Source organism: Symphalangus syndactylus, chromosome 20 (assembly GCF_028878055.3).
Source record: "Symphalangus syndactylus isolate Jambi chromosome 20, NHGRI_mSymSyn1-v2.1_pri, whole genome shotgun sequence".
Taxonomy (NCBI): domain Eukaryota; kingdom Metazoa; phylum Chordata; class Mammalia; order Primates; family Hylobatidae; genus Symphalangus; species Symphalangus syndactylus.
The window spans coordinates 42,945,265-42,972,222 of record NC_072442.2 but is presented as its reverse complement, the minus strand read 5'-3'; the positions used below and the strand labels follow the sequence as shown (position 1 = coordinate 42,972,222).

At 45.3% G+C, this 26,958-nt stretch overlaps 1 protein-coding gene, 1 long non-coding RNA gene, 1 other non-coding gene and 1 pseudogene across 9 annotated transcripts in view; 2 read left to right on the top strand and 2 right to left on the bottom strand.

Annotated features, from left to right (window-relative positions):
* Positions 1-1,441: 1,441 nt before the first annotated feature.
* STAT3 (signal transducer and activator of transcription 3) overlaps positions 1,442-26,958 on the top strand; it is a 79,062-nt gene continuing 53,545 nt past the window's right edge. For 4 of the 7 annotated variants that reach the window (XM_055255958.1, XM_055255959.2, XM_055255962.2 and 1 more), the window contains exon 1: positions 1,509-1,736. Coding sequence is in view for 1 of the 7 variants with exons in the window: in XM_055255955.2 (XP_055111930.2) it covers positions 1,456-1,736 (281 nt within the window). In the remaining 6 variants the exon portion in view is untranslated. Of the gene's footprint in view, positions 1,737-26,958 lie in introns of all 7 variants that reach the window. The other 3 variants (XM_055255955.2, XM_055255956.2, XM_055255960.2) reach the window with 3 other exon arrangements.
* LOC134735241 (uncharacterized) lies at positions 8,419-13,528 on the top strand. Its single transcript, XR_010118182.1, has 2 exons — positions 8,419-10,445; positions 10,760-13,528. It is a non-coding gene; the product is annotated as an uncharacterized lncRNA (long non-coding RNA).
* Positions 13,812-14,521, bottom strand: LOC129469417 (large ribosomal subunit protein uL1-like; annotated as a pseudogene).
* LOC129470880 (small nucleolar RNA U13) lies at positions 20,761-20,865 on the bottom strand. The gene has a single exon (XR_008653397.1). It is a non-coding gene; the product is annotated as a small nucleolar RNA U13 (small nucleolar RNA).

Here is a 26,958-nt window from a genome sequence, read left to right as displayed (position 1 = left end):
TACAGCAATTTCCACACTGAGCTGTGTCTACCAGAGGGCAATAGGAGGTTCTCAATTCCCACCACCAGTGACCCTATGAATTGCCCTGTAGTTGCCTCTGTCCCTCATTGGATATGAGGTGGTACGAGCGGTCTGAATCTGTAGACTTTAGACAGGCTTCAGGTATCTGGGGAACCATGTGAGTAAAAGCTTGTATTGTTTCTGGGGCTAGAATCTAGTCTCCTTCAAACACTCAGAAGGATCTGTGGCTCCCTTCAAAGGTTAAGAGTCATTGATTTTTCTCACTAGAAATTAATAAGAACAGCTATCCTTGGGGAGAAGGAATGATGGGGGTAGGGAAAGATTTTCATTTAATATTTTTGACCTTTCTGTAAGGTCTGCATTTTCTAAACAGGAACATGTATTAGTTTCATTGAAAAAAAATATGTCAGGGGTTATCTGAGCAGTGAGATAATGGGTCCTTTTTAGATTTTTGTCTTTATAGCGGTTCGTATTAAACAAACACAAATATTAATAACATATTTTTAAAGACCCCCCCAAAAAAATTAAAAACCCTGATAGTATCAGCACATACACAGAAATCACTCCAGTATGCAAAGTTCATCCTCTATCATGAAAGGCAAAATGTCTACATTTCCTAGGAACCACTGGCTTCAATTCAGTAAAACTTGCATACCAAGTAGGCAAGGTGGAAAAGAAAAAGGCAGAACAGTTCATGTATTTCAATTCAGACGCATAAAAATGTCAAGCCCTACACGTATCAGCTTTCGTATACACCGTCTTCTGCATTCGCCTGTACCGGCCAATGGGTGTACCGGCCAATGCTTGAAGTGATGGAACGGAGTACGGGGTTAAATCCACTACCCTCTCCCCACGCACTCTAGTAATTACTCTATTTCCACGTCATGTTTCCGGGTGTGTGTGTCCCTGCTCACGCAGAAACTGAAGTTCAAAGCAGGCGGAGTCACCCATGTTCTTTTTGTTGTCCCCAGAACCCAATTCAGGAGTTGGGTCCCCAGAGGATCTGGAGATACCTGGGGACTGTCTAACTAGCTGATTCCCACGTGGTAAGAGGCTCTCAACCTCTTCACCACGTGGGGCCAAGGGCCGGGAAAAGGGAGAGCAGGCAGGAGGGAGCTCTATCAGGGGCATTTAAAGTGCCTTGACGTCACGCACTGCCAGGAACTCAGCTGAGTTTTCAGCAGGACATTCCGGTCATCTTCCCTCCCTCCCCCCGGGCTTCTGTGCCCAAGTCCTCGGCTCTTCCCTCGCTGTGGCGGAGGGAGGAGCACCGAACTGTCGGAACAGCCAGCACAGGGGCGTATCAGTCTCCTCTTGGCTCCGCCCTTTCTCCTAGCTGCTCTCCTCATTGGTCAGTGGGCGGGGCTTCGGCTGTACCGCACACGCACTGGGACCTCTGGGTGGCCGAGTGAGCTGGCCTTTCATGAATTATGCATGACGGCGTGCCTCGGCCAGGCTGGGGCTGGGCGAGGATTGGCTGAAGGGTCTGTAATTCAGCGGTTTCCGGAGCTGCGGCGGCGTAGACTGGGAGGGGGAGCCGGGGGTTCCGACGTCGCAGCCGAGGGAACAAGCCCCAACCGGATCCTGGGCAGGCACCCCGGCTCGGCGCTGTCTCTCCCCCTCGGCTCGGAGAGGCCCTTCGGCCTGAGGGAGCCCCGCCGCCCGTCCCCGGCGCACGCGCAGCCCCGGCCTCTCGGCCTCTGCCGGAGAAACAGGTGAAGGGGGTGCAGGGTGGGGCCGTCGGGGAGGCCTGGGAACCCGGGGGCTCCGCAGCGGCAGGGGGCCTCTGGAACCTTGGGGATGTTGTGATGGACGCTGCGGTGGGGCGGGGAGAGATGAAGAGACGCGGAGGGTCGCCCTGAGGGAAGACTCTTCGGGATGACAGGAGCGGGCCTCGGAAGGGACTCGGGGCACCGGAGGGAAGTTTCGTTATTCGGAGAAACAGTGAGAACGCGCTCGAGGGGGCACCATGGGGCGAGGGCGCACTCGGTTGCGGCGGCAGGAGTGAGGGACAGTCCCCCGATTTCCTGCTCCCTGGGGCCCTGGGGACGTTCCGGCCACCGGAGCGACTGTCACGCCGACGGGGATCACCGGCGCGAGTGGGGGGTCGGAAAGCGCCTCCTCCCCGCCCGGCCGGCGGCTCCCGCTGAGCCACTTCCTCCGCTTGCCCTGTTCCCGCTCCTTCAGGAGCCAGCTGTGCCCTTCTGGAGGCAGGAATAGGTGTGTCTGTCCCCTGCAGCCTTACGGGCTGGCTGGTCGTGGGTAGGCTTTATTGCATAAGAATCAAGTTTCCTGTAGGGAAATTGATAGACCGGTACTCTTTCTAAATTCCCTCCCATCTTTTTCTAGGTTAAACTCCCCCCACGTCCCCGCCTTGTAAAAAAGAGAGAGAAAAAAAGACAAAATAAAATCCCCATCAACCCGTCAAGCCAGCTCTAGAGAGAGAAATAAACCTCTTGACATTGTCCTTTTCCAAATACCTGGTAAAGTCGGCCAGAAGATAAATAATTGAGCCATTGCGTTTACTGGATTGTGGTGTTGCTTAATTGCATAGGACAGAATGAACCAATCGAGAGTGGGAGTTTTCTGTCTCAGAGCCAAGATCTTGGGTAAATGCAGAGGAGAGGGAAACAAAGGCTGGCCTTGAAAAAACCATGTGCAAACTTTACCTGCATTTGGGGGGTGTGGTTGCACTGAAGTTAACAAGATTCAAACCGTCACCCAAGTTGGTATTTCCATGTTTGGTACACATCACTCTCTGCCATATCAGGTCATTGTTAAGTGTGGTGACAAAATCACTGGTTAGTCATTTTTTTTAATTAAAAATGTGTATAGTGTGTACCTGCTGGTCTTACTGTATGTGCAACTAAAGGTTTACGTAGTCTGTGTATGGGTTGTAAATTTTTGGCTGGCTGTGCTGATAAAGCATTGGGCTTGAATAAAGCAAAGCAGAAAATCATCTCAATCTTTTATATGTGGATTTATTTAGACTGTTATGACTTGGTTCAGCCAGTTTTCTATTTTATTTTATATTAAATATGTCTGTGTTCTCTGAGTCAGCACATTTATTTCCTTATTACATGTTCCAGACAGGAGTGCTAGCCCAGTTTTTGTTCAGTTTGCACAGCGGGATGGGGAAACAAGTCTGGAATTAAAAAAAAAAAATGTTTTAGAGGTTGGAGCCTTGATTTTAGTCTCTATATTAGCACATCCATCACAAAGAACCATTAGTAAATTCATGAATCTTTTGTTTTTTATGTAGTTCATTTGGGAAGAATAATCACTTAGAAATATCCACAGCGCCAGGCATGGTGGTGCACACCTCTCATCCCAGCTACTTGAAGGCTGAGGCGGGAGGATTCCTTGAGTCCAGGAGTTGAGTCTGGTCTGGGCAACATGGTGAGAGGCCAGGAATTGGGTCTAGAGTCTAGTCTAAGCACCATAATGAGAACCCATCTTTAAGAAAGAAAGAAAGGAAAGGAGGAAGAAAGAAAAAAAAAGAAATACCCACAGCACAGTTATGAGTTGACCCACAAAGGACTTGTGAGGTCGGTAGTTCACATAACAATTTCCCTAATATCGTAGATAAGAAAATTGAAGCCAAAGGATCAAGACACTTGGCCAAGGCAGCAGAGTGCCATAGTGGTGGAATTTGTGCCTCCTTCTGTATATTTTGTGAAAAGTATCAGTGAAATTCTTTTTTTTTTTTTTGAGTCGGAGTCTTGCTCTGTTGCCCAAGCTAGATAGAGTGCAGTGGCGCGAGCTTGGCTCACTGCAACCTCTGCCTCCTGGGTTCAAGCAATTCTCCTGCCTCAGCCTCCCAAGTAGCTGGGACTACAGGCACGTGCCACCACGCCTGGCTAGTTTTTGTATTTTTAGTAGAGGCTGGGGTTTTACCATATTGGCCAGGCTGGTCTTGAACTCCTGACCTCATGATCTGCCCACCTCTATCTCCCAAAGTGCTGGGATTACAGGTGTGAGCCACTGCGCCCAGTATCAGTGAAATTCTAACATATATCTGAACAGTAAAATACCACCAATAGGCTGAAAGACTTCATGGGAGGTAAATATTCAATAAACAGGTGAAAAAAGAAATACAAATGGAGCTTGCTTAGATTATTTTTCTATTTAATTGCTATGTCTAACTTGGGAAGTGAGGAACTGTTTTTGGTCAGCATAATTTGCCATCAAAATTTAGCTATTTACTAATGAAATACTAATCTAGGTTTGTTTTAGATTAAGGACAGTCATGACCTAAATGTCATTTAAACCAGAGTGCATTGTGGCTTGATCAGTGGTCATTTCTGTCTCTAGAAAGTTGCTTTAACTTCCCTGCCTCTACGTGTCTCTTGACATTCAGATGTGAGATGGGGTAGAGGTGGTGACCAACTTTCCAGACACCTGAGTCCACACCTTTTTAGCTTATGGTTATCTTATGTGATGTGCAAATCAACAAATACATACTTTTTTTTTTTTTTTTGAGTTGGAGTTGCACTTTGTCACCCAGGCTGGAGTGCAGTGGCGCGATCTTGGCTCACTGCAACCTCCTCCTCCCGGGTTCAAGTGATTCTCGCACCTCAGCCTCATGAGTAGCTGGGATTACAGGTGCCCGCCACTACGCCCGGCTAATTTTTGTATTTTTAGTAGAGATGGGGTTTCTATGTTGACCAGGCTGGTCTCATTTCCTGACCTCAAGAGATCTGCCCACCTCAGCCTCCCAAAGTGCTGGGATTACAGGCGTGAGCCACCTTGCCTGGCCAACAAATACATACCTTTTGCAACTTTGTCAGAGTTGCTATGAAGAGTAAGTTGTATCTTGTTCACAGAAATTGCAGTCTACTGGGGAAGCTGATAAATGTTTTAACCATCCAGTGTAACATGCTGTCATCAAAGAGATGGTGAGACTTTATACTTGTGCTAACAAGGTAGCTGTTCTACATAAAAGAACATACAGTACAGATGTAGAACATTTCTGTTATCATAGAACGTTCTATTGGACAGTGCTACGCTGTATGCTGCAGATCTTCAGAGAAAGGAGAGGTTATGAGGCCTGGAGTTGTCTAGAAAGTCTTTTTGCCAAAGAGGGATTTCACCTGTGTCCCAAATAATGGGTGGAATTTGATAGTGTAAAGAATTTGCGGTGGCTTATGCCTGTAATCCCAGCACTTTGGGAGGCTGAGGCAGGAGGATTGCTTGAGCCCAGGAGTTTGAGACCAGCTTGGGGAACATGGTGAAACCCCCTCTCCCCTAAAAATAAAAAAAAATTAGCCAGGCCTGGTGGCATGGGCCTGTAGTTCCAGCTACCGGTGAGACTAAGGTGGGAGGATCACCCGAGCCCAGGGGGTTGAGGCTGCAGTGAGCCGTGATCCCACCACCGCACTCCAGCCTGGGTGACAGAGTGAGAACTTGTCTCCAAAAAAAAAAATTCCTGGTAGCCCGGTAGACTAGGAGGGTAAGTAGGGGAGAAGTGATTACTTACACAAGACATTGAATACAAGACCAAGGAATTTCAGTTCTGTTCTTTTGTAGGGGAAGCTTTTAAAACTTTGGGGGCGGCCAGGCGCGGTGGCTCACGCCTGTAATCCCAGCACTTTGGGAGGCCCAGGCGGGCGGATCACGAGGTCAGGAGATCGAGACCATCCTGGCTAACACGGTGAAACCCCGTCTCTACTAAAAATACAAAAAAATTAGCAGGGCATTGTGGCGGGCGCCTGTAGTCCTAGCTACTCGGGAGGCTGAGGCAGGATAATAGCGGGAACCCAGGAGGCGGAGCTTGCAGTGAGCCGAGATTGCACCACTGCACTCCAGCCTGGGCGACAGAGTGAGACTCTGTCTCAAAAAAAAAAAAAATAAATAAATAAATAAAACTTTGGAGGCGAAGCACTTGTTTAATCATAGAGTGCCTACTATGTGTTACGCACAGGCCTGATTGCCTGATGCTGGTTAATTTGTACAAAGTAAATCAGTGCATATGCCCTCTGCCCTAGTGGAGTTATTAACTGGAGTCTGACATTGTACAAAGGTAGGTATCCTGACTAATTTGATTTGGTACTTTGGGTGAAAAAAGCATAGTGTGCTTAAATGCAGAAGTGTTTTTTGAGGATTTTTGATTGAATACAAACCACCACTCATATTTTATGTCTTTCGCACTTAAAAATTTCACCATAACTTTTGAGTCATTTATAAAAACCACTGAAAGAGTACTTGAGGGACATCCCCGAATCCTGAAGAACTTCCGGTGTTCTGGAGCAGCCTCAGTGAGATCCAGGAGGATGACATTGCTGGGCTGGCCCAGTCCTTATTGATTATGGTGTAAAGAATTAATATGGTGGTTATATACTCTTTGTTAGACACCTTGGCTTACAAGATGTAAGCGTAAAGTGTAGTGCACTTTAGTCAGTATGGCCACATGGTCCTTTGGTGGTAAATTGTTTGAGATGCCTCCAGTTTTTAAAAGGAATGGCATGTCGGGCCAGGAGCAGTGGTTCATGCCTATAATCCCAGCACTTTGGAAGGCAAGAGGATTGCTTGAGCCCAGGAGTTCAAGACCAGCCTGGGCAACATAGTGAGACCACTTTGTTTCTTAAAAAAAAAAAAAAAAGGCAAAAACAGACTGGGCATGGTGGCTGATGCCTGTAATCTCAGCGCTTTGTGAGGCAGAGGTGAGCGGATGACTTGAGGTCAGGAGTTTGAGACCAGCCTGGCCAACATGGTGAAACCCCGTCTCTACTAAAAATACAAAAATTAGCCAGGTGTGGTGGCATACGCCTGTAGTTCCAGCTACTCTGGAGGCTGAGCCAGGAGAATTGCTTGAACCTGGGAGGTGGAGGCTGCAGTGAGTCGAGATCCTGCCACTGCACTCCAGCCTGGGGGACAGAGTGAGACATTCTGACAGTGCTACCCTGAATGCTACATGTCTTCAGAGGAAGGAGAGGTTATGAGGCCTGGGAATAACATATGGAAGAATGAATTTCTATTATGGTCAGTTCTCATTTGTCATGTTAGGATTACTGCAACTCTTCCCTGGCTGGGTGCGGTGGCTCATGCCTGTAATTCCAGCACTTTGGGAGGCTGAGGTGGGCGGATCATGAGGTCAGGAGATCGAGACCATCCTGGCTAACACGGTGAAACCCCGCCTCTACTAAAAATACAAAAAATTAGCTGGGCGTGGTGGCAGGCGCCTGTAGTCCCAGCTACTCAGGAGGCTGAGGCAGGAGAATGGCATGAATCTGAGAGGCGGAGCTTGCAGTGAGCCAAGATCGCGCCACTGCACTCCAGCCTGGGCAACAGAGCGAGACTCCGTCTCAAAAAAAAAGAAAAAAAAAAAGGATTACCGCAACTCTTTAATTCAAATCAGCAAACATATTGAGAGCCAGGTATTGCGTCAGGCAGGATCCAAGGATAATGAAATATTGTCCGTTTTCATGAAACTGGAGATGTTGTAGGGACCAAGGTGTGTGCCATGCCAGTATGGAAGTAGGACAGGGGAGACGACAGGGCAGTGAGTGGTTCAAGACTCAGGCTCTGAAGTCAAACAGATCTGGGACTGAATCCTGAATCTGCCACTTCCTAGTCAGAATCTGAGCCTCTGTTTTCTTATCTGTAAAAGAAGATGATAACAGTACTTATCTTGTAGGTACCGTTGACAATTCAATAAGATAATGTGGATAAAATGCTTAGCATAGTGCCTGGCACATAGTAAGAGCTCTGTAAATCTAAGTTCTTATTAAATATCCAAGAAAAGAGAATAATTCTCTACAGGAGCGAGAGAAAGTCATCATTATTGAGGGGCTTTATCAGATGGGAACACCTGAATAGGGTTTTGTAGGATGAATAGGAATTCTTTCCACAAAGTTGCGTTATAAACAGTTGCATTCGAGGCTTAAAGAACATGAGTGTGCAAAGGCTTAAAACAGCCTTGTGTGTTCAGGGAGCTATAAGTAGAAGTTCTTAATTTAGGAGAACTAAACCAAGGGGAAAGGAGGCCAAGGAACCACAGTTCTTATCCTTTTCTGTTAATAATTGGGTTTAAATGTCATTAAAATAAGTTATTTTGTCCTTTTTAGAAGAGTAGTAACATGCTATTATAAAAAAATAAAGACTTGTAGAAATATAAGATGTGTGTTTTACATGTATCCTGTTAATTGACTTGGTTTTATTCTCCAGATTTTTTGCAGCCCTTTCTGTTTACCAGGTTATCTTGGACATATTTATTCCAATTCCTTTTTTTTTTTTTGAGATGGAGTCTCGCTCTGTCACCCATGCTAGAGTGCAGTGGCGCGATCTCAGATCATTGCAAGCTCCGCCTCCAAGGTTCACGCCATTCTCCTGCCTCAGCCTCCCTAGTAGCTGGGACTACAGGCGCCTGCCACCACGCCCGGCTATTTTTTTTTTTTTTTTTTTTTTTTATTTTTAGTAGAGACAGGGTTTCACCATGTTAGCCAGGACAGTCTCAATCTCTTGACTTTGTGATCCGCCTGCCTCGGCCTCCCAAAGTGCTGGGATTACAGGCGTGAGCCACCGCGCCCGGCCTTCCAAATTCCTTCTAACAGCCTAGCAAAAGAATAATAAGGAAGGTAAATCTGCCCCTACAAGAAAATAATGTTTGGACGATCCGGCTTTCCTTCCTGCTACCCCCAGCCATAAGAATAAATGACCTTGCTCATCACTGAAATTTTACCTGACCTTTGAATTTTTAACTGTGTCAGCCAAAGAACTTATATTTTGAGTCTTCCTAAGGTGATTGCTATTGTAGTTTTGAAACACTTGGTTGGTATGTTTGAGGGTTTCATGGTCCAAAGTTACTACAGCAGTTAAAAGAGTGGACTATCAGGTCAGACCTCTTGGGCTTTAATCCCACCCAGTTCTGCCTTCTCTTAGACCTTGGGCCTGTTGCTTTCACTTCTCTGGGTTTCAGTTTCTCTGTCCACAATTGTGGAAACGAGGTCCACTTATAGGTAGTTTAGAGGATGAAGCAAGATGATGCATATCAAGTACTTTGCATAGTGCTGGGCAGACAGGTAACATTCAAGTTCTAATAATTACTATTAGTAGGCCAGGCGCGGTGGCTCACGCCTGTAATCCCAGCACTTTGGGAGGCCGAGGGCAGATCACGAGGTCAGGAGATCGAGACCATCCTGGCTAACATGGTGAAACCCCATCTCTACTAAAAATACAAAAATATTAGCCGGGCGTGGTGGCGGAGCTTGCAGTGAGCCGAGATCGCGCCACTGCACTCCAGCCTGGGCGACAGAGCGAGACTCTGTCTCAAAAAAAAAAAAAAAAAAAAATTACTATTATTACTATTTATTTTTTCAGACAGGTTCTCACTCTGTCACCTTGGCTGGAGTGCAGCCGCGAGATCACAGCTCATGGCAGCCTTGACCTCCCAGGCTCAAGTGATCCTCCTGCCTCAGCCTTTGGGGTAGCTGGGGCTACAGGTGTGTGCTACCACCCTCAGCTAATTTTTTAATTTTTTTGAGTCAGGATCTCGTCATGTTGCCCAGGCTGAATTACTCTTATTAAAAACTGTAATATCAGGCCGGGTGCGGTGGCTCACGCCTGTAATCCCAGCACTTTGGGAGGCCTAGGCAGGTGGATCACCTGAGGTCAGGAGTTCAAGACCAGCCTGCCCAACAGAGTGAGACCCCCCCATCTCTACTAAAAATATAAAAATTAGCCAGTTGTGGTGGTGGGCACGTGTAATCCCAGCTACTCGGGAGGCTGAGGCAGGATAATCGCTTGAACCCGGGAGGCAGAGGTTGCAGTGAGCCGAGATCGTGCCACTGCACTCCAGCCTGGGTGAGAGGGTGAGACTCTGTCTCAAAAAAAAACAAAAAACAAAAAGCATAATTAGGGTAGTAACGCTTATACATAGGGGCAGGTGGAATAAAACGTAATTAGGAGGTCGGGCACGGTGGCTCACGCCTGTAATTCCAGCACTTTGGGAGGCCGAGGAGGGTGGATCACCTGAGGTCAGGAGTTCAAGACTAGCCTGCCCAACATAGTGAGACCCCGTCTCTACTAAAAATATAAAATTTAGCCGGTTGTGGTGGTGGGTGCCTGTAGTCCCAGCTACCAGGGAGGCTGAGGCAGGAGAATCGCTTTTGAACCCAGGAGGTGGGGGTGGCAGTGAGCTGAGATCGCGCCGCTGCACTCCAGCCTGGGAGACAGAGCAAGACTCCGTCTCAAAAACAAAAAACAAAAACCAAAAAACTGTCATATCAAAAACTAAACTAAAATGGTAATATCTGTTAGATATTACAAAGTCAGGCAAATTATGATTCATGGCAGCCACTAATGACCCAAAGGAGAGAAAGAATAATTAGCAGATTCTAACCTAATGGGAAAAAAAACTAAATGAATAGGGATGGGGGATTTACATTCTGTTAGAGGAAATTAAGGCTGTCATATAAAAGGAATAGGTAGGCCGGGCGCGGTGGCTCACGCTTGTAATCCCAGCACTTTGGGAGGCCGAGGCGGGTGGATCACGAGGTCAGGAGATCGAGACCACAGTGAAACCCCGTCTCTACTAAAAATACAAAAAATTAGCCAGGCGTGGTGGCGGGCGCCTATAGTCCCAGCTACTCAGAGAGGCTGAGGCAGGAGAATGGCGTGAACCCGGGAGGCGGAGTTTGCAGTGAGCCGAGACTGCGCCACTGCACTCCAGCCTGGGTGACAGAGCAAGACTCCGACTCAAAAAAAAAAAAAAAAAAAAAAAAAAAAATAAAAGGAATAGGTAAGGCAAGCTGTAAATTCCTGTTTATACAAATGCCCTTCTGATAAATCTCTGCATTGCCCACAGTCCATGATTACCTCTCACTTATTTTAAGTAATATTTAACACATTAAAATTGGATTACCACCCAAGGAATTGCTTCTGACCCAGAAAGTGCAGGTAGTGTTGAAGGTTTGAGGGGAAGAGGAGTGATTAGAGTTGGTTGTGTCTCAGGAAGAAGCCAACAGGAGGAACCTTATTTTGAGTCAGGTAAAGAAGGTGGGAGTGAGGAGGCATCCCAGTGGCCAGGTATGAAGCTGGGAGCTGATTGCTGCACATTACTCAGCTGAATTAAATGTGCCCTCACATCACTCAGCTGAATTAAATGTGCCCTCACATCTGTGTGCGTGCGTACATGCAAATGTACATGTGTATGAATTAGTTGGAGGGGTAGACCTTTATTTTCCTGTCCTGTAACTTTCCTTTGCAAAATAATCTGTATTCAGAATAGTGTTGCAGTTAAGAACCACCCAGCTTGTCCATGAAACAGACTCTCTCACCCCATCTCCCCAGTTTTAGAGAAGGCAGGAAAGAAAAGGCAGTGCTTTTCTTTTTTCCTGGCCGTATGCAGGGCAGGAAGAAGCCAGCAGAGCTTGAAAGAGAAAGTAAACCTTCTGGGAAATAAACGGCTTGGCTTCCCTATTGTGGAGGAGGAGTGCAAATTATTAGGGGGATGTTTGGGTAGTTTTTGTAGAAGCCATTTCTGAAAACTGATTTGGATTAGTGAAGGTAAGCCCAATTTAGGAAAACCCTGCCCAGTCTGGTGTCAGCCACCTGTTTCCCGCTTTCTTTGATTGATTTGATTAGTTTGTGGTATTCTGACCTCTCATTCTTATTACGAGAGTTGGAAGATTTGAGTCTGAACTTGAGCACCTGCTTCAGTGAAAGCTTCCTAAAATGCAAGTTTTTTTTCACATTTTTTCTCATGTTCATTTTGTTTTGATTTTTAGCAAACACTTTTTCTGACAGAATCTAAAAGCATTAGACTTTTCTTGTTTCCCCCTTCTCTCCCCACAATGTAATCTTGAAAACCCAGATGTTAGCCGTGTAATTATCTCTCCCATAAACCAAACAAAGTGCAATATTGCATTGAGTTAGCATTAAAATAGTCGGCCTTTGGATTTTTTTCTACTTGTGGTTTAGACATAATAAATATTTCATCTCAGACTGACTTTCTCTGACAAATCAGTTTTGCATTTGGGCCTCTTTTCATCAGTATGTTTAGGGAAAGCACATTTATTGAAACATTAACCAAAATGAAACATAATTAGGAGGCCGGGAGCGATGGCTCATGCCTGTAATCCCAGCACTTTGGGAGACCAAGGCATGTGGATCGCTTGAGGTCAGGAGTTCAAGACCAGCCCTGCCAACATGGCGAAATCCTGTCTCTACTGAAAATACAAAAAACTAGCTGGGCGTGGTAATGCGTGCCTGTAATCCCAGCTACTCTGGAGGCTAAAGCACAAGAATCGCTTGAACCTGGGAGGCAGAGGTTGCAGTGAGTCGAGATTGTGCCACTGTACTCCAGCCTGGGCAACAGAGACTCCATCTCAAACAACCAAAAAACAAAAACAAGCATAATTAGGGTGGTAACGCTTATACATAGGGGCAGGTGGAATAATTGAAGCATTCTGGAGCCAGAAATAATCAATTGATTAAGAATAATCTGGCCGGGTGCGGTGGCTCATGCCTGTAATCCCAGTACTTTGGGAGGCCGAGGCGGGTCGATCACCTGGTCAGGAGTTCGAGACCAGCCTGACCAACCTAGTGAAACCCCATTTCTACTAAAAATACAAAAATTAGCCAGGTGTGGTGGCAGGTGCCTGTAATCCCAGCTACTTGGGAGGCCGAGGCAGGAGAATCACTTGAACCCGGGAGGCGGAGGTTGCAGTAAGCGGAGATCTTGTCATTGCACTCCGGCCTGGGAAATGAGTGAAACTCCGTCTCAAAAAAAAAAAAAAAAGGAATAATTAATACTCATTCTTAATCCCATGTGTTATTTTCCCTTTCTATTCCAATGAATAAATGAGTAGACTGCGTATAACTAAAAGCATATGAGACACTTGAGAGTCCTAATTACTGTATTGAAGAGTCCTAGGTTCATAGAACCATCTAAAATTTCTGTTTCTCAAATGTGGTGCAGGATTTTGATAGTGGGGGAGGTTGTGTGTGTGATGGCTACAGGGGGTGTATGGGAATCTCTGTACTTTCTACTCAATTTTGCTGTGGACCTAAAACTGCTCTAAGAAGGAAAGTTTATTGTCCGGGCATGGTGGCTCATGCCTGTAATCCCAGCACTTTGGGAGGCCAAGGCGGGCGGATCACGAGATCAGGAGATGGAGGCCATCCAGCTAACACGGTGAAACCCCGTCTCTACTAAAAATACAAAAAATTAGCTGGGCGTTGTGGTGGGTGCCTGTAGTCCCAGCTACTCGGGAGGCTGAGGCAGGAGAATGGTGTGAACCCGGGTGGCGGAGCTTGGCAGTGAACCGAGATCGTGCCACTGCACTCCAGCTTGGGAGACAGAGCGAGACTCCATCTCAGAAAAAAAAAAAAAGAAAGAAACTTTATTAATAAAAAAAAACACATTTCTGGCTGGGCATGGTGGCTCACGCCTGTAATCCCAGCACTTTGGGAGGCCTGAGGCGGGCAGATCACGTGAGTGAGGTCAGGAGTTCAAAACCAGCCTGGCCAACATGGTGAAAACCCATCTCTACTAAAAATACAAAAATTAGCCGGGTGTGGTGGCACACGCCTGTAATCCCAGCTACTCTGGAGGCTGAGGCAGCAGAATTGCTTGAACCTGGGAGGTGGAGGTTGCAGTGAGCCGAGATCGCGCCACTGCACTCCAGCCTGGGCTATAGAGCAAGACTCCATCTCAAAAAAAAAAAAAAAAAATCCTGTTTCTGCAGAAATATCCCAGGTGTCCTGGGTCAGCAGTGCCCCATAGATTCCATGGACGTTTACCCTAAGTTTTCCAATGGGAGTACATACCTCTATACCCAGTGAGTATATTTTCTTTTTTTTTTTTTGAACTGGTAATAGAATTTATTCAAATGTGCCTTAATATAGGCGCTGGGGCTTGCCCATGGTGCTCTTGATATATAAGGCCGGGACATTCTGCCAGTTTTTCTTGAGCAATGACACCAAGAAGTTGACAGCCAGGTGAATGTTGTACACAAGCTCATCGTCTGTCATCTTCACGTGACCAACAGCTACAGCCAGACATAACAGCTTCTTCATTTGGAACTTGATTGTGGACTTCACCTCATCCACTTTGGCCACCATGTTTTCGTTGTGTGTGAGCAGGGAAGGGAACTTTCCTGCCTTATTTAGACCTGGGCCGAGGATTCGTGGAATCTGCTTGATCAGAGACTCTGAGGCCAAAAACGCATCATACTTCTTGGCCAGCTTCTTGACCAGTTTTTCATTCTTGTTGAGTTTTTTCAGCGCCTCGATGTCCATGTGGGGGATATCCACGGCCTTAGCCTCGTCACAGTGCTGCTGGTCCCCCAGGACACACACAGAGAACTTGGGGCGGGGAGTGGACTTAAGCCTGAGAAGCGCTTGTCCTTCTGGGGGTCATAGTTCTTCAAGCTGATCTGCAACTCCACAGTCTCCAGGAACTTGCGGCGCTTGCGCTGGTTCCCGTGCAGGACTTCCCGCACCGCCTCGTACGGGGTGTCGCGAGAGACTTTGCTGCTCATGGCTTCTCCCGCCGCACTAACCGCAAAAGAGCGAGAATATTTTCTGAGTAATGGGAATGAGACTGGAGACGGAGGGTAGAGAAGATCCATACAGTCTTTGGGTTAAACTTTTTCCCCTTTGCCTAGGAAAGATTAATGTTAATCTTAACCACAGATTTGTAGTAAGAATGTTATCAGTTTTGTCATTCAGTTCTAGACTCCAGTTTTCTTTATTGTAATACCAATATTTTAGAGTAAATTTTGAAATGAATCAGTACAAAAGATATGTAGTAAGTGGAAAGTTAGTCTGCACCTTATCCTTGGGACTCTTTCCCAGGGACAGCTAGTTACCTACTATTTATCTCTCCTGAGTTACTTCATGTGTATGCATGCAAACATGTTATTCTTTGGGTGTTTTTCCTTCTGTAGATCGCAGCAAATACACCAAACTCTGTATTTTGCTTTTTGTCACTTTATCTTAGAGAACACTTAATGCAAATACATGTGTATATGCCTCATGTTTAAAAAATCTACATAGTAAAATTAGCCAGGCATGGTAGTGTGTGCCTGTAATCCCAGCTACTCGAGAGGCTGTGGTGGGAGAATCACTTGAACCCTGAGATCACACCACTGCACTCCAGCCTGGGCGACAGAGCAAGATTCTGTCTCAAAAAAACAAAAAAACTACATAGTAGTATTGTAGGCTATGCATATCATAAATTTGATTTCCTAATGATAGGCATAGATGATTTGCCTGGGCAGCAAATTAGCATTGGCTGTGTCTCAGGAAGAAGCCAACAGGAGGAACCTTGAGTCAAGTTCCAAAGACAGAAACATTGCTGCAATGAATATTCTGACATTTGTTTTTGGGCTTCTGTGAATAAATCTGTACACGTATATTTTTAATGTTTTAATCATAATATGTATACTATTTGGAAATGTGGCTTTTTAGTTAACAGAGTGCATGTTTTACCCCATTGCACTTAAACATTAACTTGGGGATAATTAAATGAGTCTGTCACTTGGACAGGCAGGAATTGTACCCCCCACAAATCCACAACCCCCTGATTTTTTTTTTTGAGATGGAGTCTCACTCTGTCGCCCAGGCTGGAGTGCAGTGGTGCGATCTGGGCTCACTGTAAGCTCAGCCTCCCGGGTTCATGCCATTCTCCTGCCTCAGCCTCCCAAGTAGCTGGGACTACAGGCATCACAACGCCCGGCTAATTTTTTGTATTTTTAGTAGAGGCAGGGTTTTACTGTGTTAGCCAGGATGGTCTCGATCTCCTGACCTTGTGATCTGCCCGACTTGGCCTCCCAAAGTGCTGGAATTATAGGTGTGAGCCACCACGCCTGGCCTGTTTTTTTTTTTGTTTTGTTTTTTTTTGTTTTTTGAGATGGAGTCTTGCTCTGTCGCCAGGCTGGAGTGCAATGGCGCGATCTCCGCTCACTGCAACCTCCGCCTCCCGGGTTCAAGTGATTCTCCTGCCTCAGCCTCCCGAGTAGCTGGGATGGCTACAGGTGTGCGCCACCATGCACAGCTAATTTTTGTAATTTTAGTAGAGATGGGGTTTCATTAATATTCATTAATATTAGAAAACTGTCAGACTCACAATGGTGGATACAAACTTTCTCAAATTCTGATTTTTACTCTAAAGCTCAAATTTTATCATTGGCAACAAATATTGTCAGTTGCTTTCCCTGAACAGACAGCTTCCCTTCTTTCATTTTTGAGAAAATATCTGCCAATATCTCAGTTGGTTTTTCAGTCATTCTTTTTTTTTTTTTGAGACAGAGTCTCACTCTGTCACCCAGGCTGGAGTGCAGTGGCATGATCTCGGCTCACTGTAACCTCCACCTCCCAGGTTCCAGCAATTCTCCTGCCTCAGCCTCCTGAGTAGCTGGGATTACAGGGGCTAGCCACCACACCTGGCTAATTTTTGCATTTTTAGTAGAGACAGGGTTTTACCATGTTGGCCAGGCTGATCTTGAACTCCTGACCTTGTGATCTGCCAACCTCGGCCTCCCAAAGTGCTGGGATTACAGGTGTGAGCCATTGCACCCGGCTCTATTATTTCTTTTCTTTTCTTTTTGTTTCTTTCTTTTTTTTTTTTTTTGAGATGGAGTTTCGCTCTTGTTGCCCGGGCTGGAGTGCAATGGTGTGATCTTGGCTCACCACAACCCCCGCCTCCCGAGTTCAAGTGATTCTCTTGCCTCAGCCTCCCGAGTAGCTAGGATTACAGGCATGTGCCACCACGCCCGTCTAGTTTTGTATTTTTAGTAGAGACAGGGGTTTCTCCATGTTGGTCAGGCTGGTCTCGAACTCCCAACCTCAGGTGATCTGCCTGCCTCGGCCTCCCAAAGTGCTGGGATTACAGGTGTGAGCCACCTGACCTGGCTTGCTTATTATTTCTTCTAAACTTAAAAAATAATAAATAAAGGGGCCATGAGAGCAGAGTTTGAGAAAGGTTGGTCCAAAGATTTTAACATAAGAATCCCTGGGTTATTTGCTTAAAAAGAAGAAAGAATCTATGGATCTGCCCAAGAAAGTCTGATTTAGTTTATCTGGGGTCATCCTCTCAGGCATAGCAGATATTCTGATTCAGATGGTCCTTGGTCCTTAGTTTGAGAAACGTGGCTTTACAAGGACCATAGAATATAAAGTCTTCTTTGGATTAGTGAAGTCATATCCACAGGGTTTAGAAAATGTTTTTGTTTTAGAGATAAAGGTAAGTGGAAGAGTAGACATGTAGTGAATGAAAAATGCTTTAGAGTTTTCTTTTTATTCTGTTTACTCTTCTTGGTATGCATGTACCTGAATATTAAGGATATTTTATGAAGTCATGACATTACCAGATTAATGTTGGTTTTGTTTTAAGGTACTTTCTGACTGCTCGTGTTAATTTCTACAGACGATTCTGGTAAAGAATAGCCTTTAAGTTTTATAAGTGTTGATTTATTTCAGATGTCTTAGTAAAGTTAACTTCCAGTTATTACATGTAACGTATATAAAGCTCTCATTTTCCTTTATTCTCGTAATTGTTTGCATAACAAATTCAAAGGGAAATTTGCTTGGCAGAGATCAGATAGCAGAGATGAGATTTAAAAACAGGTAATTTGGCTACTAGCCTGGGAGTTTGAAGGCTCCAAGTTTGCATCCATGTGTAGTCACTTAACATTTCTGTCCTTATCTGTAAATGGGAATAACATCTACTTGATAGGGTTGTTAAATTATCTTGGCCACCTCAGGGTTCTCTTTGGCTGAGTGATTGACTGGAAAACGTAATGTGAATTCATGCTTCAGACTGGGTTCTTTTTTTTTTTTTTTGAGATGCAGTTTCACTCTTATTGCCCAGGCTGGAGTGCAATGGCACGATCTCAGCCCACTGCAACCTCTGCCTCCCAGGTTCAAGCAATTCTCCTGCCTCAGGCTCCCGAGTAGCTGGGATTACAGGCATGCACCGCCACGCCTGGCTAATTTTTTTGTATTTTTAGTAGAGACGGGGGTTTCACTATGTTGGTCAGGCTGGTTTCGAACTCCTGACCTCAGGTGATCCACCCGCCTCAGCCTCCCAAAGTGCTGGGATTACAGGCATGAGCCACCGTGCCCAGCCCAGACTAGTTTCTATATGGGTTTGCTTTTTAGAATTTAGATCATGAGCTATCCCCAACAAACTGGGTAGTGTTTCTTTCTAGATTCTCTCTAAGCGTGTATTCTCTTTCTTTCCCAGGCATGGCCACCACTTCACTTACATTGTGGGACTATAGTTTCATGTGTAGTGGAATTTCCTTAACCTTCTCTTGTGTGGGAGCTAATGGACAAAATGAGATATTCTCTGAAGAGTGGTTACATCATGCAAAACTATGATGCGTAATGAGGTCACTTAGTTTTCTAAGTACATTGTACATTTTGATAAGATTTTCATAGAAAAGCTTGTCTCCTTAGGGAGATCACTCATCTTCCATCTTGACTATTATTTAAACTTCATGGGTCAGATTTATCTTTTTAAAAACTTAACCATAAAGCTCAATTAATGTATTTTAAAAATTAATAGACTTTATTATTTTTATTTTATTTTACTTTTGAGGCAGAGTCTCGCTGTCACTCAGGCTGAGTGCAGTGGAGTGATCTTGGCTCACTGCAAACTCCACCTCCCGGGTTCAAGTGATTCTCCTGCCTCAGCCTCCCAAGTAGCTGGGATTACAGGCACCTGCCACCATACCCGGCTAGTTTTTGTGTTTTTAGTAGAGATGGGGTTTCTTTTCTTTTCCTTTTTTTTTTTTTTTGAGATGGAGTTTCACTCTTTTTGCCCAGGCTGGGGTGCAATGGCAGGATCTCGGCTCACTGCAACCTCTGCCTCCTGGGTTCAATGATTCTGCTGCCTCAGCCTCCCAAGTAGCTGAGATTACAGTTGCCTGCCACCAGGCCTGGCTAATTTTTTGTATTTTTAATAGAGACAGGGTTTCACTCTGTTAGCCAGGATGGTCTTGATCTCTTGACCTTGTGATCCGCCTGCCTCGGCCTCCCAAAGTGCTGGGATTACAGGCGTGAGCCACCACGCCCAGTCTAGACTTTATTTTTTAGAGCAGTGTTAGTTTTACAGAAAAATTATGTGGAAAGTACAGAGAGTTTCCATATACACCTTACTTTCTCTCACAACTTCTATTATTAACATCTTGCATTAGTATAGTACGTCCCTTACAACTGATGAACCAACTTGATACATTATTACTAACCAAATTCCTGAGTTTATTTTATTTCTATTTTTATTTTATTATTATTATTTTTTAGAGGTAGGGTCTCACTGTGTTGCCCAGGCCGGGATGCGGTGGCATCATCGTAGCTTGCTATAGCCTGAAACTCCTGGGCTCAAGCAATCCTCCTGCCTCAGTCTCCCAAAGTGTTGCAATTACAGGTGTGAGCCACTCTGTCCGGCCTAAAGTCCGTAGTTTACATTACATTTCACTCTGTTGAGCATTCTATGGCTTTTGACAAATGTGTGATGATGTATATTTGCCAATATACAATTATATAAAATAGTTTCACTGCCCTAGAAACCCCCTGTGCTCCACCTGTTCATTCCTCTGCTGAACCACTGGCAACCACTGATCTTTTATACTATCTCCATAGTTTTGTCTTTTCCAGAATGTCATATAGTTGGATGTACAGTATGTAGCCTTTTCAGATTGGCTTCTTTCACTAAATGATATGCATTTCAGGTTTCTTCATGTCTTTTTGTGGCTTGATAGGTTGTTTCTTTTCATTGGTAATACTCTATTGTATGGATATACCACATGTTGTTTATCAAACATTCACCTGAAGGATAGACATCTTGGTTGCTTCCAAGTTTGAGCAGTTATGAATAAAGCTGCTATAAACATTCCAGTGCAGGACTTTTCACCTCCTCTGGATAAATATCAAGGAGTGCAATTGCTAGATCATATGGTGAGAGTATGTTTAGTTTTGTAAGAAACTATCAAACTATATTCAAAACGACTGTACCATTTTACATTCCCATCAGCAGTGAGTGAGAGTTCTTGTTACTCCACATCTTCACCAGCATTTAGTGGTGTCAGTGTTTTGGATTTTAGCCATTTTAATGGGTGTATAGTGGTAACCTATTAAAATTGTTTTTTTTTTGGAGACGGAGTTTCGCAGTTTCACTCTTGTTGCCCTGGCTGGAGTGCAATGGTGCGATCTCAGCTCACTGCAGCCTCCGCCTCCCAGGTTCAAGTGATTCTCCTGTCTCAGCCTCCCAAGTAGCTGGGATTACAGGCGCATGCCGCCATGTTCTGCTAATTTTTTTGTATTTTAGTAGAGATGGGGTTTCACCGTGTCACCCAGGCTGGTCTTGAACTCCTGAGCTCAGGCAATCCACCTGCCTCAGCCTCCCAAAGTGTTAGGATTACAGGCGTGAGCCACCACGCCTGGCCTCAATTTTTTTTTTTTTTTTTTTTGAGGCAGAGTTTTGCTCCTGTTGACCAGGCTGGAGTGCAGTGGCACAATCTCAGCTCACTGCAACCTCCACCTCCCGAGTTCAAGCGATTCTCCTGCCACAGCCTCCCAAATAGCTGGGATTATAGCCAGCACGCCCGGCTAATTTTTTTTTTTTTTTTTTTTTAATTAGAGACGAGGTTTCTCCATGTTGGTCATGCTGGTCTCGAACTCCCTGTCCTCAGGTGATCCACCCGCCTCAGCCTCCCAAAGTGCTGGGATTGCAGGCGTGAGCCACTGTGCCTGGCCCAGCCTCAATTAAAAAAAAAAAATTATTTTTTTTCACATCAGATAGTAACGTTCCAATGTCATAACAAAGTTTGAAGGGGGGAGATCTCACGTGTGAGTGTGGACGCTTATGAACTAGGTGTTTATGAACTACAAAAGGATCCTTGCCCAGTTTTTGAATTGGGTTGTTCTCTAATTGTTGAGAGTTTTTTTTTTTTTTGAGACGGAGTCTTGCTCTGTCACCCAGGCTGGAGTGCAGTGGCACAATCTCGGCTCACTGCAAGCTCCGCCTCCCGGGTTCACGCCATTCTCCTGCCTCAGCCTCTCCAAGTGCTGGGACTACAGGCGCCCGCCACCACGCCTGGCTAATTTTTTGTATTTTTAGTAGAGACGGGGTTTCACCGTGGTCTCGATCTCCTGACCTCGTGATCCGCCCACCTCAGCCTCCCAAAGTGCTGGGATTACAAGCGTAAGCCACCGCACCCGGCCAAATTGTTGAGAGTTTTAAGAGTTCTTTGTATATTTTGGATATATTTAATTTCTCCCCTTTAAAGCTTTTTAGCTAGCATAAAATTTTTCTTGTAGAATTCAAGCCCATGTGTAATGGAGACAAGGATATGAAGTACTCGCATTCCTCCTCCCAGTCCCCTCCTCTGTAATTTCGGATTCCCTGGTGTCTACATAAGACTGGCCATTGGTCCACGGTGTGGAAGACAGATACTGATCTTTCTTTTCTTTTTGGACAGGGTCTTGCTCTGTTGTCTAGGCTGGAGTGCAGTGGTACGATCATGGCTCACTGCAGCCTTGACGTCCCAGGCTCAAGCAGTCCTCCTGCCCTCAGCCTCCTGAGTAGCTGGGACTACAAGCACGTGCCACCACACCTGGCTAATTATTTCTATTTTTTGTAGAGATGGGGTCCCACTATGTTGCCCAGGCTGGTTTCCAACTCTTGGGCTCACGGATACTGATACTGATCTTTATGTTTAGAGTAATCTCCCTGCCCTTATACATTGTATTCTGGAGAGAGTAATATATACATTATGTTCTGATTCCTCCTTAAGATCTGAACATTTCTGAACCTAGGCGGAATTAAAACAGTGGAGAAATAATATTTTGAGGGAGGAGAATCACTGTTTGTAGAGGTCATTCTTCTTGGACTCTTTTCAATTACTTTTTTTGCGGCAGGGGAGGGGATCAGATTAAAGGACAAAATTGAGAAGATAATCTCCCAAGGGGGTAATGGGAGACATTAAGGCAGTCAGTCCTAAGAATAAAAGTAATGAGAGTGGCTTGAGTGCCATCCTGCACTTCTTGGTGGATTTGTCTTGGAGTTCAGAAGCATTAACCTAATTGAAGGAAGGGGTGGGATGTGTCAAGGGTGAACTCTGTATTACCAAATTGAATGGACACTGCTCTGTTGCTATGCTGCTCCACCTTTCAGTGGTATTAGACATAGTTGAACTGTTTTTTTCTCGAAACACAGTCCTTGGCTTCTGTGACAACAAATTCCCCAGGTTTTCCATCAGTCTTACTGGTCCTCCCAAGTTAACTTTCCTGGTCAAACCTCTCTACTTGAACTTGAACGTTGATGTGCTCTAGGCCTCTGTCTGGGGCTCTCTTTTCTTTCTGTATTCTCTCTGTGGGTTATCTAATCCATTATTTTGGCTTTTTTTTTTTTTTTTTTTTTTTGAGACGGAATTTCACTCTTGCTGCCCAGAGTGGAGTGCAATGGCACAATCTCGGCTCACCACAACCTCCACCTCCCAGGTTCAAGTGATTCTCCTGCCTCAGCCTCCCGAGTAGCTGGGATTACAAGCATGCGCCACCATGCTTGGCTAATTGTGTGTTTTTAATAGAGAAGGGGTTTCTCCATGTTGGTCAGGTTGGTCTCGAACTCTCAACCTCAGATGATCCGCCCGCCTCAGCCTCCCAAAGTGCTGGGATTACAGGCGTGAGCCACTGTGCCCTGCCTATTTTGGCTTTTACTGTGAAGATGCATTAGCCACTGTGATGACTACCAAGTGTGGCCCTCCACCCAGTCACTGGGCTCCCAGCTCCTGCATCCTGCTGCAGACTTGACATCTTCCCTCAGGTAACTTGTAGTTGCCTCCTGTCTATCTTGCCCGAAATATAACTCTTAAACTTTTCTCTTCACAAGTTTGTGCCTCTCTCCCTGTCTGACTTCCCCATCTAAATAAATGGTAGACCACCACCTACTCCTTTGTGCAAGCCAGAAATCTAGGAATCATTCTTAAATTCCCTGTTCTGTCTTATCTCTGCTTTCATTCAAAGCATTAGCAAATCTTGTTGGTTCTACCTCTAAAGTTTTCTCAAATACTGTTACTTGACTCATCCTGACTTCTGTTTCTGCTCTATGTTAGGCTAGATGCCCTGAAAACTCTTTTGTACAAAACACCTAGAAATACTGGATAAACTGGGCTTAACAGGGAGGCCTGGTGCAGTGGCTCACGCCTGTAATCCCAGAACTTTGGGAGGCCGAGGTGGGCAGATCACCTGAGGTCAAGAGTTCGAGACCAGCCTGGCCAATACACAGTGAAACCCTGCCTCTACTAAAAAATAAAAAATAAAAAAAATTAGCTGGGTGTGGTGGTGCACACCTGTAGGTGGTGCATGCTTGAACTTGGGAGGCGGAGGTTGCAGTAAGCTGAGATTGCACCACTGCACTCCAGCCTGGGCGACAGAGCAAGATTCTGTCTCTCAAAAAAAACCAAAAAAAAGAAAAACAGGGAAATCTTCAGAAGCAAAAACCAAACATAATCTCACCAAAGAAATGAGAAGATGGCTGGGTGCGGTGGCTCACGCCTGTAATCCCAGCACTTTGGGAGGCCGAGGCGGGCAGGTCAACCGAGGTCAGGAATTCGAGACCAGCCTGGCCAATATGGTAAAACCCCGTCTCTGCTAAAAATACAAAAATTAGCTAGGTGTGGTGGCAGGCGCCTGTAATCCCAGCTACTCGGGAGGCTGAGGCAGGAGAACCGCTTGAACCTGGGAGGCGGAGGTTGCAGTGAGCCGAGATCATGCCACTGTACTCTAGCCTGGGCGACAGCAAGACTCTGTCTCAAAAAAAAAAAAAAGGCCGGGTGTGGTGGCTCATGCCTGTAATCCCAGCACTTTGGGAGGCCAAGGTGGGCGGATCACTTGAGGCCAGGTGAACATGGCAAAACCCCATCTCTACTAAAAATACTAAAGTTAGCTGGGCATGGTGGTGGGCGCCTATAATCCCAGCTACTCAGGAGGCTGAGGCAGGAGAATCGCTTGAACCAGGAGGTGGAGGTTACAGTGAGCCGAGATTGCACCACCACACTCTAGTCTGGGAGACAGCAAGACTCGTTCTCAAAAAAAAAAAAAAAACAACAACAACAAGTCAGCACATGGCCAAGGTGCAGTGACTTACATCTGTATAATCCCAGTGTTTTGGGAGGCTGAGGCAGGAGGATCGCTTGAGTCCAGGAATTTGAGACCAGCCTGGGCAACATAGACCTCATCACTAAAAAAAAGTTTTTTTTTAATTAGCTGGGTTTGGCAGCATGTACCTGTAGTCCTAGCTACTCAGGAGGCTGAGGTGGGAGGATCACTTAGGCCCAGGAGTTTGATCGTTCGAGGTTATAGTGAGCTATGATCCTGCCACTGCACTCCAGCCTGGGCCACAGAGTGAGACCTTGTCTCTTAGAAACAAAACAAAACAAAACTGAATTAAAAACAATAACAACAAAAATGCTGCTTTTTGTTATTGAGTTGTAGCCCAAGTTTCTTGAGGGTAAAGCATTGAAAAGCAGGCAGTAGATTTGCTATTTAAAGAGATTTACTTGCAGCACTATTCACAATAGCAAAGACATGGAATCAACCTAAATTCCCATCAGTGACAAATTGGATAAAGAAAATGTGGTACATACACTGTGGAATATTATGCAGCTATAAAAAGCAATGAGATCATGTTTTTGTTTGTTTTTGAGACAGAGTCTTGCTCTATTGCCCAAGCTGGAATGCAGGTGGCACGATCTCGGCTCACTGCAACCTCCGCCTCCCGGGTTCAAGCAGTTCTCTGCCTCCGCCTCCCAAGTAGCTGGGATTACAGGTGCCCTCCACCATGCCTGGCTAATTTTTGTATTTTTAGTAGAGATGGGGTTTCACCGTGTTGGGCAGGCTGTTCTTGAACTCCTGACCTCGTGATCCTCCCACCTCGGCCTCCCAAAGTGCTGGGATTACTGGTGTGAGCCACTGCGCCCGGCTGAGATCATGTTTTTGCAGGAACATGGATAGAGCTGGAGGCTATTATCCTTAGCAAAGTAATGCAGGAACAGAAAACCGAAGACCACATGTTCTCACTTATAAGTGGGAGCTAAATGATAAGGACTTACAAACCACAGATACTGGGCTTTACTTGAGGGTGGAGAGTGGGAGGAGGGAGAGGAACAGAAAAGATAACTATTGGGTATTGGGCTTAATACTTAATATTTTATGAAAATAAGCTGTACAACAAACCCCTCTGACACGTGTTTACCTATATAACAAACCTGCACGTGTAACCCCAAACTTAAAATAAAAGTTTAAAAAAAAAAAAAAAAGGCTGGTTGCAATGGGAGCCTGAGGCAGGCAGAGCACTTGAGGCCAGGAATTCGAGACAAGCTTGGCTAACGTGGAGAAACCCTGTCTCTACTAAAATTTCAAAAATTAGCCAGGTGTGGTGGTGCATGCCTGCAGTCCCAGCTACCAGGGAGGCTGAGGCAGAAGAATTGCTTGAACTCAGGAGGCAGAGGTTGCAGTGAGCTGAGATTGCACCACTGCATTCCAGCCTGGGCGATAGGGCGAGACCTTGTCTCAAAAAACAAAACAAAACAAAAACCTGTCACTTTGGGAATATCTCAAATCTAGTCATCCAAGTGGTTGTATGATTTTAGTGTCTGCATATCAATATTTAGTGTGATCTACTTTCTTAGATTCTCAAATACTACCAATGGGCACATGTCATGAAATAATGTCTTTTAGAGGACAAGAGAGTGCTAAAGTCTCATTATTACAGTTTAAGAAAAACAATTCTGTAACAGTTTAACTTTATAGGAAATGCCTTTTGTTTATTTTTTTTTCTTTTGAGGCTTAGATTTTTATTTTTATGTTTTTAGATATAGGGTCTTCCTATGTTACCCAGGCTGGCCTCGAATTCCTGGGCTCAAGTGATCTTCCTGCTTCAGCCTCCTGAGTAGCTGGGACTACAGACGTCCACTACTGCTCCTGGCTGGAAGTTTAGATTTTAATTTAAACTCTTCTATTGGGAAACTTTGTATGTTTGCTTTACCACTTACATTTGCATGCATTATTGTACCTATTGTCTCCTACTTAAGGAAGGGCAGTTTATGCTGCTATATGAAGTGAATTAGCCTCCTATGATACTTCAGTTTTCTCTTTTTTTTTTTTTTTTTTTTTTTTTGAGACGGAGTCTCGCTTTTTCACCCAGGCTAGAGTGCAGTGGCTTAATCTTGGCTCACTGCAAGCTCCGCCTCCCGGGTTCACGCCATTCTCCTGCCTCAGCCTCTCCGAGTAGCTGGGACTACAGGCACCCGCCACCACGCCCGGCTAATTTTTTTGTATTTTTAGTAGAGACGGGGTTTCACCGTGGTCTCGATCTCCTGACGTCGTGATCCGCCCGCCTCGGCCTCCCAAAGTGCTGGGATTACAAGCGTGAGCCATCGCGCCCGGCCGGTACTTCAGTTTTCTCTATGCTAAAAGTGTGTTCCAGATTTTTGAAAAACTTATTTAATTTTCATTCATTTATTCAAATATTTGAGCATTCTGTAGTTGCTGGGGAAATAGCAGTGAACTGAAGAATGTCTTTGTTCTTATGGGGCTTAAGTTCCTAGTTGGTCATATTGGAAGGAGATATATGAAAAAAATATATATGAACAATGGAGGGTGAAGAGTACTGTAAAGGAGAATTCAGCAGGGGAGATGTTGCTGTTTTAGATAGAGGGGTGTCAAGGGACATTGTGCAGAGACCTGAACGAAGTGAGGGAGCAAGCCATGGAGATATCTAGGGAAAGAGCCTATCAGGTGGAGAGAAGAGTCCTAGGGCAGAAATGGGCAAGGTGTGTTCCAGGAGCAGAGAGGGGACAGCTGTGAGCAAGGGGAGAGCTGTAGGGTAGAAGGCAAAGAGGGACATCTGGGCAAAATGGATTGACCCATAGGCCGTGGTAGGACTTTGGATTTTTTCCTGAGTGGGTTTTGAGCAGGGGAATGAAA